The sequence below is a fragment of the Lepisosteus oculatus genome, chromosome 1 (assembly GCF_040954835.1).
Source record: "Lepisosteus oculatus isolate fLepOcu1 chromosome 1, fLepOcu1.hap2, whole genome shotgun sequence".
Lineage (NCBI taxonomy): Eukaryota > Metazoa > Chordata > Actinopteri > Semionotiformes > Lepisosteidae > Lepisosteus > Lepisosteus oculatus.
Genome location: NC_090696.1, coordinates 17,227,829 through 17,240,427, shown reverse-complemented (window position 1 = coordinate 17,240,427; position 12,599 = coordinate 17,227,829). Strand labels below are relative to the sequence as shown.

The window sequence follows — 12,599 nt, the reverse complement described above, 5'->3', positions numbered from 1 at the left end:
TAAAATCCAGCCTGACTGTGGTGAAAGACAAATCACACTCATCAGACGCAGTAGCAGCTGGGAACAGAAATGTATAGTGTAAGTGTGTGTGTGTGTGGGGGGTTAAATTATATTTAATACCTTCACACTTGTGAATGCAGGGGAGTGGAGGGAAAAGATTGGTATTTCACACCCCAGATAAGCCAACAGAAAACTCAATTGTATTCTTCATCAGCAGATAAAGCCAAGTGCATGCAGAACTGGCTTAGATGGGTAAACTCATTTTGTTTATTGTTTCTCTTTTAAGATAAATATTTTGAAGTAAATGCCACCCATCAGCCTAGAATAAGCCTGTTGTTGCACCATGGTTCTATATTGTTGAAGGTTTCAGTATTCAGTTATGCAGTACAGAGGCACATCCTACAGAAATTGTAGAATATCAGAATATGCATGACTTATTCCACCATAACGGCTTCTCTGAACCCTTGCAGTGATGTCGCAAAGGTCTCTGTGGATTATACCCCATGGAGAGTTTTTATGAGGTCCTGGTGATGCAGTCACTCCACGCTAATCCCATATCGTTGCCTGTAATACTTATTGTTTTCAATGTCAAGGATGCCGCACGCCGGAATCAGATGCTGAAATAATAAAAGCGCTGTCAGAGCCGAGTTTGTTCTGGGACAGGAAGGACTCGGAAGTCGGCCCCGGATCCGTCATGGCTGCATGAGTCTGGGCAGGCGTGCCTGAGGCAGCAGGGGCTCTAGATGGCCGGGCAGGACCAGAGCGCACAATCGAGGTGAAACGACTCCAGCTTCCCGCATTGGTAATTGCCAAGATAATAGCCTGCAGCCGTTGTCATGGCTGGTAATGTAAGATCCTGATAGAGCTCTCCTGTGGGTATCTCCTATCCATCCTAATGTCATCCTTGGGTGGATCTGTAGCTAAAGCCTGCAGCTGCTCTGATTGCCCTCTCGGGAGTTGGGCTATGAAGAACGGGATGGCCGGTCTGTGGGTCTGTTCACCCCCCTTTCCCTCCCCCTGCTCCCCCTGTCCCCAGTTGAACTCCGGGTTACAGACTCTTGCCTCCAGAACAGCCAGTGCTCCCCGCCGGCCAAACAGCACCACCCCAAGTACAGGGCTCCTCAATCAACTTCCCCCTCGCTCTCGCTCTCCGGCTCCCTGGCTAATGCATTTTTAATACTTGATTTCATTACTCACCCAAAAATAGATACAAGTCCACGCGCGTGACCCGGAATACCGATGAGCAGTGCGGGGACACGGGGGGGATGGACTCTGAAGCCGAAGGTTTCATCCGTCCCCGCTAACAGATTAACTGCAAGGAAGGAATTAAACACCGGGAAGAATTGCAGCTGCTTTTTTTTTTTAACTTGTAGGCAGAAACAAAAATTTTTAAATTGAAAACCCAGAAAGGGAAAAAAAAAAAAGAAAATTATATTTTTACTCCGGGGCCATTTGCTCTTCTTTTTTTTTTTTGCAGGAGTGGAATTGATTCCATCTGCTTTTCCGGTCTCAGACATTCCCTCTCTGCGCTCTGTCCAGAAGTTTGCATTCTGTCTCGCAATTTGCTTCTGCAGGTCTGTTCCAGTTCTGTGTCACCCTGACACAACAGTCTCTTAAGGGAAAAAACAAAACAAAAGGTGGTGTTGAAAAGCCGAAAGGCTTTTCATGGTAGAAGCAGTAGATGTGAGGGAGAATGAAGGTGTGCATCTCTGTGGCTTCTGCATGCAGAGCCTTTTACTAATTTGTTCCAAAGAGATTTTAGAGGTCTGTTAGTCCTAGCTACAGCCCCCATGAACAATCATGACATATGTCACTCTTTTCACGTCAGCCAACGTCCCATGGTGCCTACATACTGTCTCACATTCTGACCTGCAGAGCTCTGATTGTTACCAAAAGTGTAAAAGAATCTGTCCTGCCTCGCTTCCCCCTGGACAGCGTCATCGCAACAGTCTTCACCTTAAAAACAGAAACGGACGTCTTTTTCTTTCAACCAATGGCTTACAAATCAAAGTGCCACTAAGACAACCAATTAAAAAAAAAAGGGAATGTGAAGATGTGAAGAACAACCCTTGTGTGAAAGAATGAAGGCAACTGCAGGGGACGGTAAGCAGGTGTTGATCGTGCTCCTTGCTGCAGGAGTGCTATGCAGCTAGATAGCTTTAGTCATAAGAAGAGGAGGTTATGCCTTCAAAATCCCAAAAGGTTTTGGAAATTGCAACCCAGTGGAGTTCCTCAGGATCAACAATGACAGAGAGACCCTAGAACATGAGGTGCTCAGAACCTAAGGAGGTGAGTAGCACTGGAATTAGTCAGTACTGGGATGGGAGGACTCCTAAGGAAAACGAAGTTGTTTTCCTGGTGTTGGTGGACGAGTAGGTGGCTCTCCTCCCCTCTGGACTATTTCCTGACCAATTCGCAAGTATGTTGACAAGAAAAACCATGCTGGAGATGCTGTCCTTGTTGTAACAATGAATTGAGCTCCTAAGTTTCCCATGAGTATACTCATAAGAGTCCTGGCTAGTCCTAGTGGAATCTAGTCCTGGCTAGATTCCACTCTGGGCGTTTACAGCTTGGCCTCCTTACAGATGCCTATTCATTAAACTGGTACAGTAAACTCTCACGTCTCCACCTGACCTACTGTGTACGGGGGCTGCTGTTGCAGAATGAATGCCACATGTCACCCTGGTGGCGGCTCAACTGCAACGATAGATGAAGTGATTCCCTCCCCGGCTATGTGTAAAGCGCACTGGAATCCTTTGGGATGGAGAGCAAGATTTAAAAGCAATTGATTCCTCCTGTTTACAGCTTTAAATGCATTTCCATACAGGATCCACGTAGTGCCCTGTGGTGTGTGTTTCACTCTTCACACAAGGAGTCACTGGATGCCTGGGTCAAACTCAAAACAAAAAAGTTGTTGCTTTATTGAAGCTGAATTCATGGACTCCTGGGTGAGGTTCTTACATCAATGAGTTACTAACAACAGCTTAACAGGCGAGATGGGCTGAACGGCCTTCTCCCTTTCATGGTGTCATATTCCTCTGACGGCTCTTTGTGTCACATACAGTAGCACATAGCAACAGGTCACAGGAAAATCTTTACATTAACTTGCAAAACGCAGGGCAGTGTACGTATATTGGATATTTGAAACACATTGCAGCAGATACAGTTCTTTAACTGCTACTTCCAACCTTAAAGATCATAAAAAAATAAAAGCAAAGACCAGACAGCTGTAGAATTACATGTTTTATTATATACTGTTTGGTAAATAGGACAGCCGATTATTTGCAAAGATGATGACGAGACTGTCAGGCGATATGTATCCATTGTAGAAAAAGAAAAGTTGTCCAATAATACAGGAATAATAAGAATAGTAATTGTATTAAGAATAGTAATGATAATCATGATAATCATAGGAAACTGAGTTATAATCCTAGTCATTTTAAATACATAGTTTATTACCTTACATACTTACTGGTGGTAATTTTGTGCTTTGATATGAGATCTGAGTAAATAACAGACAGAAGTGTATATGGTCCACCTCTTTGAAGTCTAGAAAAGTAGAGTATTTAAAATGGATAAGAGGAATTCATCTCATGAATGTAACACATAATTTGTTTTTTCCTCCCATGAATCGAGCACAGTAAAACAATCCAAAGTTCTGGGAACAGTCTGGCTAGTGTTGTGGTTATGGAGGCAGGATTAAAAAAAATGTGTAACTGATTAAAGGCAGGGGCTGGACTACTTCTCCGTCAGTCATAACCATGCAGCTTCACCCATTGGAGAGATTTCTCAGGGAGGGAAGATGAACAAGGTGGAGTGGAGGAGTTCAGAAAAGGAGGGATCGAGAAGCATATTGGATACCGTGGGCGTTCCCAGTCCTAGTGCCAGAGGGCCAGTACTGGTTTTCCAGGTCTCATTAACCTGAAGATATGGGAGAATCTGTTCAACTTCTCCAGTTGTAACAATTATGAGTGCAACCAGTTCATTAAAAACTGAAGATGCACCAGCCCCTGAGGGCCAGAATTGGGGACCTAGGGACTGCAGTAGCAATTTCTCCCCACCACATTTCTTAAAACCTTCCCGAGACACCAACTCATCACTCACTTCCTCCTCTAACACCAACATTTTTACAGATTATTACAGTACTTCAATTCTCGTGTGTGCAATTAAATGAGTCATAAAGCAATTAACGCCCACTTTTTTTCTTTACTGATATAGAATCTCACTAACGCCCCTCATGCATAGAACAAGGACAGACTCTGAGGTCATAATCTGTTGTTTCCCTCAATAACAACCAGTGTCTGCATGCTTCACCCTGGCGATAAGTCTGCCTTTGCCCCGATTTGCCCCTTGTGAAGTCTTGAGTCTGCATTGCCATGTGGCAGAATGCAGATTGTTCCCCAATATATCTGTTGCTCATACTTTTTCACCCACTCAAACAGAGCTCCTTGTACTCAACGATGATTGTTTCAAGGAGTGGCATTATTGTACAGTATTGACATGCAATGTGGCAACGAATGTCATTTTTCTTTAAAAAGAGCTATTAATTCTGAATCCAGCATGTATGCAGTCTGATGGCACCATCCACGTCTCCTAACACCCACCAACGCCCCCAGACACCAGGACCCAGCTGAAGTCAGGGTGGTCACACCTGGTTTCCTTTCCCCTTCCGGATCCTCATCAGCCCTGACACATAAAGCCCCTCCCAGCCACACAACACACCCCCCCTCACACACAGCACTCCGCATTCTAGTAAACATTCTGTATAAAGTTGATCATTCGATGTTGATCGTTATTTATCAGTCTTATACACGGTCTCCTCTATGTATTGTAATTGTGTTTTATCTTGTGTATTTTTTATTCATTGTTGTTGTCATCCTTTAAAGTGCTTTGAGAAGCTACCTTTAAAGGCGCTACATAAAATAAAGTTTATTATTATTATACTGAATCTTCTTTAAGTTTTGTCCCGATCTGCTGGTTTGGGAATCTGAATAAGAATAGGAGGAAGAACAAACTGGGAAGTCTTGTCAAACTAAGCCGAAAAGTGTTGGTCTTTCGGCCCTGCCCCACAACAATCAGTTACAAGTCTTGCGTAAAGCAGATTCCATCCTAGGGTACCCTTCACATCCTTTGTTTAATGAATTCCAGCTACCCCTCTCAGAAGCAAATCCAGATTGCGCAATCTAAAAACAAACAGGGCTGAATTCTCATTTATACCTGTGGCCATAATTTCCAACAACAGATGATTCCCTTGTTCATGTTTATATGTATTGTCTGTGTGTTTTATTTATATTGCCTGCTGCTGCTGTAAAAATGAATTGCCCCTTGGGGATAATAAAGGCTCTCTCTTTCCCCTGCATGTGTCACTAAATTAATTCCATGAGCTGTTTTGCCCTGGTAGAATGCCTCCCGCTTAACTATGCAGTTCTGTCTGATTTGTCTTGTGCTGACCTGCCTTGCGTGCTGAGGACTACAAACAGCCACATTTGCTAGTAATGCTCTCAGATTCTCCTGTGGTCCTCCTTAAGCACTCACTGTGCACATCGTATACACATGTGTGTTTGACAAGCGTGAAAGCAAGGCTTGCTTAGAAGACTTATCATCTCAGAAGCTAAGCCAGGCTGGGCCTAGAGAGAGCTGGGACACTTGGAGGCGTCTGTTGAAAAACAGGTTGCTGCCGGTAAGTATAATTGGAGGACCTGTTGGTCTCACTCTTCCTGCAAGTCCAGAAATTCCCATACTAATGCCCTGCAGTCTTCAAAGATCTCTCAAGGGAAAAAGGGGTGCTTCTCTACGGTGTTCGGGTTCTGGCTAAATTCAAATCCGATTTCTCCAGTCTAGCCCACCTTTTTTACCCTGTTTGGTTGGAAAAGCCGAGCAAGATGATGCTGAAATTCTGTGCAAAATCCCTCCAATCTGTAAAAGATGCCTTCCACATGAAAAGCACAATTTAAAAGCAAGGTATCATCTTTAGTGTTGTCTAAATCTGGTGTTTCTACCATGAACATACCTGCATGTATATTGCTACAGCAGAGCCTATTAACGAGTGAAAGTGAGCTGTTCTTACAATCCTTCCATGTGTCTTCTTCCTTCCTGTGTGCAGTTCACTAGTTCATAAGGGAGATCGATACCCTGCTCGACTGGCCCTGGTTCCTAATCTGGGAACAATTTCCTTCTGTACACAAAAGCCCTGGTGTAACACGCCAGTCAGCAGTATCTTTCAGAAGGTGACTGCAGATCAATGGAGGGGAAGAAATTACATTTTTCCTGTTTCGTGCAGCGAACCCCTTAAATCGATGCTGCATACATCACACGTTACATTGAATCTGGCTCCTGCTAAAGACCCTGGGTCTGTATCTGCACACGGTGATCCCTCATTGCAATATAATCTGCCCCAGCTTTCAGTTAACAAGCAAACACAACCTCTGAGACACAACTCCCTCAATACCCAGTTTGTAAACTCAGCGACGCCAGTACCATCCCCAAAACACACACACGCCCTCCAAAATAAAGAAACTTCACACCAACACATTTTAAAAGCAAACACACAGTGGGAAGAAGACATGCAGAAATGAAGACACACATGCACTACATGAGACAGAGACCTGCATGAAAGAATGACTCGTTTTTCACAGGTGCAAGAGCAGCATGAAAACATTTGCAATCACTCAAACCTTCTACCTGTGCACACGGATGATCGACTACCCCCCACCCAGCCCCCCAAGTGATGTAAGCCCCCACCCCCCCCAGTAAAGATACCCCTACATGTTATTTTTCTGTTTCTTAAAACTAGAAAGATACATTCTCCTGGAAATGCACTGTGTCTGCAGTCCTGAAAAGACTCCAGCAGTTGACATGTCGCTACAGTAATGGTGGAGAAGCACTAGAATTTCTAAAGATGGACGAGTCTGGTGGGAACAGTTCAGGGCTGTTCAATGGAAATCCTCCCGGCTTGTAAAATGGAATTTACTGTTGCCAAAAAGAAGGCCTCTCTCCAGGCTTTAGCTTGGAAAGCTGTTTTTAAGGAGTCTTAAAAGAGTTCCTCTCTGCAATTAGCCTTGATTTCCACGATTTCCCCTTATGCTAATGTATATTTGCTTCCATGGTGTATTTGTCCATTGACCCTTGCGCATTGTCTTTGTGTCTGATTTTGTATTCCATTATGGAGCAAAAGGCCGTTGGACACCTTGAGACTTTGGTAATTCTTGGAGGGCTCCGCCTCCCTGCCCCTTTCCAATTGGCTCAACAAGTGAAATCCTCGAAGTTGCCCCGCCCTGGGTGATGAGGTAGCAAGTTGCCGGGATACGATGGAGGGGGGCGGGTGCTCTCACAGGGGGCCTGCAGGACAGAGAGCAGAGAGAAACCCCACCGTCAGTAAGAAAACAGCCCAACAGCCCCAGAGCTATAACAGGACCGCACTGGCCTCATTAATCCTGAAAAGGAAGAACACACACACTATCTCTTAAACTATCTCTGATAAAAATAATGGATTCTCATTCTTATGCTGCCGAGAATCTCATTGTCTTACACAGTCATGCTCTGCAATACGAACAAGACTGCTGCCTTCTCAATCCCTGCACCTCCCCCCTGCCTTTTCCTATGAAATTAGACTACTACCTTCTATCTCCAGTTCTGTCTCAGACTTTCATATGACACAGCCTTCCTATTTTCTCATAAATAACTCTCCTGTACTCTCTGTCTTCCTCGCTGTCAGGCTAGCTGATGCAACACAGATCTGCTTTTTTCCCTCATTTAATGCTCCGTTCTGTTCTCTTCCACACTCTGGCTCTTTAGCATTTTATAAGGTTACAGTCTGTTCTCTTCATCTCTCACTGTCATTCTCCAGCTCTCCGGTATGACACGCATGGCTTTTGTTAGGCTTCTTCAGCAATACAATGCAAGACTGCCTTCCTGCGATGTCACTAACAACCCCAGCGCTGGCACGCTCCCTCTCCCTTTGTCCTGTGTTCCTCGGGGCTGCTGGCGGTGCGATGGGGCAGGGGGCAGGGGGGGTCAGGCTCCTTCAGAGCAGCACAATACCAAGTGATAGTTACTGACGTGACGTTTCACATCGTCCAGGCTCAGGACCACGCCCCCGTCGTTGTTGTTGCTGCGCTTGTGCTTTTTCCGAGAGCACCGGCACACTTTGTACTTCACCACCTGGGAAAAGCGGAGAGGAGCAACAGGAAGCAAACATCAATCAATTATTCCGCCAAGGAGCTGTGCTGATGAGGGGGACAGAAGATGAGAAGCACCTCTCCTTGTCACTAAACAAGATGAAATCGCCAGTTATTCCCCATTTCCTTTCTAATATTTATGCAATTTTGTACCCAGCAGAACTGCACGCACTCACACACGCATCCTCCACGCTGTCACATTCATCTCCTGCTTGTTAGGAACGCAAATCCCCCATGGTAAACAGCACAGCCAGTCTCAGATGGTTCTGGCTGAAGAATCTGCTCCAAGAAAAAGGCTTTCGCCATGCATACTTGCAAATGCCCATTTCAGGGCTGGAGCCAGATAGGAGCAGCCTGGCACAGTGGAAGGCTACACCAGGGCCACTGGGAGGTCCGCAAACCAAAAGAAAACTGATCCCCCCGCAACACAGGGAACACTCGGTGTCAGAGATGCAAGGGAGAAAATCCTTTTTGCTTCTTGTTGCTCGCGAAGCAAAATTATACTGAAGCAGTCCTGGTCTAATCTGATGCTGCTATGTTAGGAGTAGCTCTGAGTCGAACGCTCATCTGCTGAACGAGTTTTGCCGACACGTGTGTTTTACAAGTCACGCGGAAGAGGGGATTGAAGAGCTTGACTGTCAGCTGTGAGGCCAGCATTGGTCACCATTTTTGTGGACCTTAACTTATCCACCCTGTTATCCTTAACGGTTGTCCACCCTGGTAAAGCACAGCAAAATGTGGCAAAGCAGACCTGAATCAGGGTATAATCATGGTACAGCAGCAAGAAGCTCTTCAAAAACATGATAACATAACCGTAAGAAACCATACTGGTGTTAGCATAGAAGTCAACTGTAAAATTGCTACAGACATGTCCGACAGTAAAAGGCACACTACTGTTATTAAGAGATACTAGTAATGGTAACAGCGTAACAATTCCTGAGAAAGCAGTGAGTCCAGGTTTTAGAGTTAGCAACAAGATCAGCAAGATCATAATTCTGAATGTATTTATCCAAAGGGAATTACATTTGCATCTATTCATACAGCTGGGCATTTTACTGAAGCAATCTGAGCAAAGCACAATCACACAAGGCTACAACAGCTAGCTTCCCATTCAGGGTCCGAGTCCACAACTTAAGCATTCCTCCCAGATGCAAGGGGAGTTAAACGATTCTGTCTCCAAGGGCTCTCCAGAATAGCGAACAGACACACTGCTGCCTGCGATGCTAATTTTGCTTCTATGGAGGATCTCAGTAAAAAGGGCTATGGCTATGGCACTGTACAATTGATTCTGAATTAGGAAGATAACTGGGGTTTACAGTACGTGTCTTATCTGCGCGCTCGGGTCTGTGATAAAACCCAGCTTGACGATCATGATCAGCCACAATGTATCTCAGCGGGGGCACAGAGACAGCAGCACCACACCTGAGCAGTAAGGCTCACTTCACTATCAGATACACTGTTTCAAGAATGAGACAATCACACAAGGGTTTTGATTAATGATAACAACCAGACGGGAAGCTGGCAAGGAGATAAGCCTGAAGACTTTGCGCTGTGCAGCAAATTGTGATTTTGATAGGTAAGCCTCACTTTTGATTTTCTTTTCTTTTTTTTTTAAAACACAGGCAGACTTTTGCAGGGTGAGTCCAGAGGACTAGAGGCCAAGTATTGATTCAGACGAAGAGAGACGAAGCCAATGTTCTCTGGCAAGGAACTGAACCACTCATCTTCAAACTGACAAGGTGGACCATTTTGGGGCAGATAAAAACAGAAACTGTGCTTCACGTGTCAGGCCAAGCACATGTGTGTTCTCCAGCACAAGCGAAGCAGCTGTTAAAAAGAGGATTTAATTAATAATAATAATCCCTTACACTTAAATAGCGCTTTTCTGGACACTCCACTCAGAGCACTTTACAGGTAATGGGGACTCCCCTCCACCACCACCAGTGTGCAGGGCCACCGGCAGCCATAGTGTGCCAGAACGCTCACCACACACCAGCTCTCAGTGGGGAGGAGAGCAGAGTAATGAAGCCAATTCATAGATGGGGATTATTAGGAGGCCATAATTGGTAAAGGCCAGGGAGAAATTTGGGCAGGACGCCAGGGTAACACCCCTACTCTTTTTGAGAAACACCCCGGGATTTTTGATGACCACAAAGAGTCAGGACCTCGGTTTTACGTCTCATCTAAAGGACGGCGCCTTATTATAGTATAGTGTCCCCGTCACCATAATGGGGCATTAGGACCCACACAGACTGCAGGGTGAGCGCCCCCTGCTGGCCCCACTATCACCTCTTCCAGCAGCAACCTTAGTTTTTCCCAGGAGGTCTCCCATCCAGGTACTGACCAGGCTCACACCTGCTGAGCTTCAGTGTGAGCTGCAGGGTGATATGGCTACTGGCCATCTTGTTTCTTTCTCTTCTTGGCCAACTTGTTTCTCATTGACTTTTAAGAAACAAGACTTTTGTGGGAGCTACTGTAGGGCCAAGGCACCACTCAGCATCACTTAACCTGCCCTTGACCTGATCTGTACGTGGAAACGCTGCAGGGGAGTGCAGAGCAGCAGAGGAGATGAAGTATGATATACCTCGTAAAGATAGTCGAAGAGCTCCAGGATGGTGAGGATGCTGGCGCCGATGAAGAGGCCCATCTGACCACCGATATCACCTGGCAAGGGGTATAGATAGACACTGGTTACACACAGGGATGGAGGAAAAAGCTTAAAATGCCACAGTGCATCCCAACTCAAATCTGAGCTCCACAACACAACAGTGTGAACAGTGCAGACAATACAGGACAGAACACCAAACACAGCAGTCAAAGGCCCACACTTCACTACACTGGCCAGCTGGACACCCTCACCCTGGCTATTGATCCAGGGAGCACAAACACTGGGGCTTATAGTCTATTATAGGAAGGTATAGCAAGATCTCTGGTTTCATCTAGGACCACAATAAATCAGATATATTTCACATAGGTTTTTGTTTTTTAATTTGTGTGGCCATTTCAAAATTAAGGCCCGTGCTGAATCAGTGATAAAGCCTTCAGTGTTGTGTAATTGAGCTTTATTTTACAATTGACAGAGCTGTTACAGGCAGTGTTCCCCAAGGTGCTGTTAACACCCAGCCCAGGGACGTGGGCGTGTCTCTGCTTTCCCAGCATGATCACAGCTGGGGGGGTGACCCTTCTCCCCCTTCCCAGCAGCCTTGACGCCGTCCGACAAGACCTCCCCTCTCTTTAACCTGGACCCCAGTTCGCACTTGTACTTTCAAATCTTGCTCTGGCTTTAGAGGGAAGTGCCATTTATATGTTTGTATAAACAAATAAGCTTTTTCTTAACACTGAAGGGCTTGCCATTTAATTCGCTTCATTCGAAACAGTAAAACGCAGGTAAGAGATGCAGAGAACATTTACACATTACTTTATTGGCACTTTCTAACTGATTTGTTCTTCCAAATGCTCTGGATTTATAAGGCCATTTCTGCAGGCGTAATAAAAATAAAAAAAGGTTCCAGCTCCTTTGAAGCTATTAGTGCTTGTCGTTAAGACTAACAAGGCAACACTGAAGATTAACCTTGAAGTGTCCGGCACCAAGGGAACAAGCCCCTGCAGTTTTTGTCTGTTATAATCTCAACGTGGAATTCCTTCCTCAATATGTTTCCCCCTTTAAGATCTAAGGAGATCGTTAACTTGCTGTTCAGCCGGACTAATGTTCATCGCAGTGGACACTGGAGAAGGAATGATTCAGGTGGTCTCCACCTGGGCTGGTTTTGTCATTGCTCTCTGTTCATTAAAGGGATTGCTAGGGGCATGATCTGATCCTTGGCAATATTCCTATTCTGACCTCTGGGGCTCAGTCCTTTATTTTGAGTCCTTTGTCAGACAGATCAAGCTACGTCTCGCTTTAAAAAAAAGGCAGTTAGTAAAAGGTAAAAAAAAGTAAAAGCATTCTTACCCAGCAGTCCTGCCACCTCGTAGGCTTTCTTCTGCTCAATGGTCTCATAGTTCAGAGCCTCGAAAAAGATGTCAAGCACCAGGATGTTATCCCTGTCGGCACAGGAGGCAAACCAGTCAGCATTGATTCTGGGAGACCAGTGAAATACTTTAACATCATGTTAAATAAGCAAAGACCCACATTCTCAACACATCTTTTGCATAGCACCAAAGTGTCTTTCTAGTGTTCAGTTTAATTCAGGTGTGAGTGAAGGAAGGAACAGGACAACAGCTCAAAGATGAGATACAAACTCAGAGAGACCAGAACCACGTGAAAGTTCTTGGAGCTCTAACTCAACTGGACCCATTCCTCTACAAAGGGAGACTCTTCTGACCTTGTCCTGCTTCGCCAGGGAGACAAGAGTGAAAATGAGGCACAGAAAGAACTCTTTTCACCCCCTGCAGCCCCTTGGAACTGTGTGCTCTATAACA

At 45.3% G+C, this 12,599-nt stretch overlaps 1 protein-coding gene across 4 annotated transcripts in view; it reads right to left on the bottom strand.

The window, feature by feature from the left end:
• Positions 1 to 3,230: 3,230 nt before the first annotated feature.
• The window catches only part of asic1b (acid-sensing (proton-gated) ion channel 1b), a 56,669-nt gene continuing 47,300 nt past the window's right edge, over positions 3,231 to 12,599 (bottom strand). For 2 of the 4 annotated variants that reach the window (XM_015344202.2, XM_015344205.2), the window contains exons 7-10: positions 12,130 to 12,221; positions 10,762 to 10,841; positions 8,041 to 8,160; positions 3,231 to 7,338 (exon numbers count right to left, since the gene is read on the bottom strand). In XM_015344202.2, the coding sequence (XP_015199688.1) occupies positions 7,243 to 7,338; positions 8,041 to 8,160; positions 10,762 to 10,841; positions 12,130 to 12,221 (388 nt within the window). In that variant the 3' untranslated portion in view covers positions 3,231 to 7,242. The remainder of the gene's footprint in view (positions 7,339 to 8,040; positions 8,161 to 10,761; positions 10,842 to 12,129; positions 12,222 to 12,599) is intronic. The other 2 variants (XM_015344203.2, XM_015344206.2) reach the window with 1 other exon arrangement.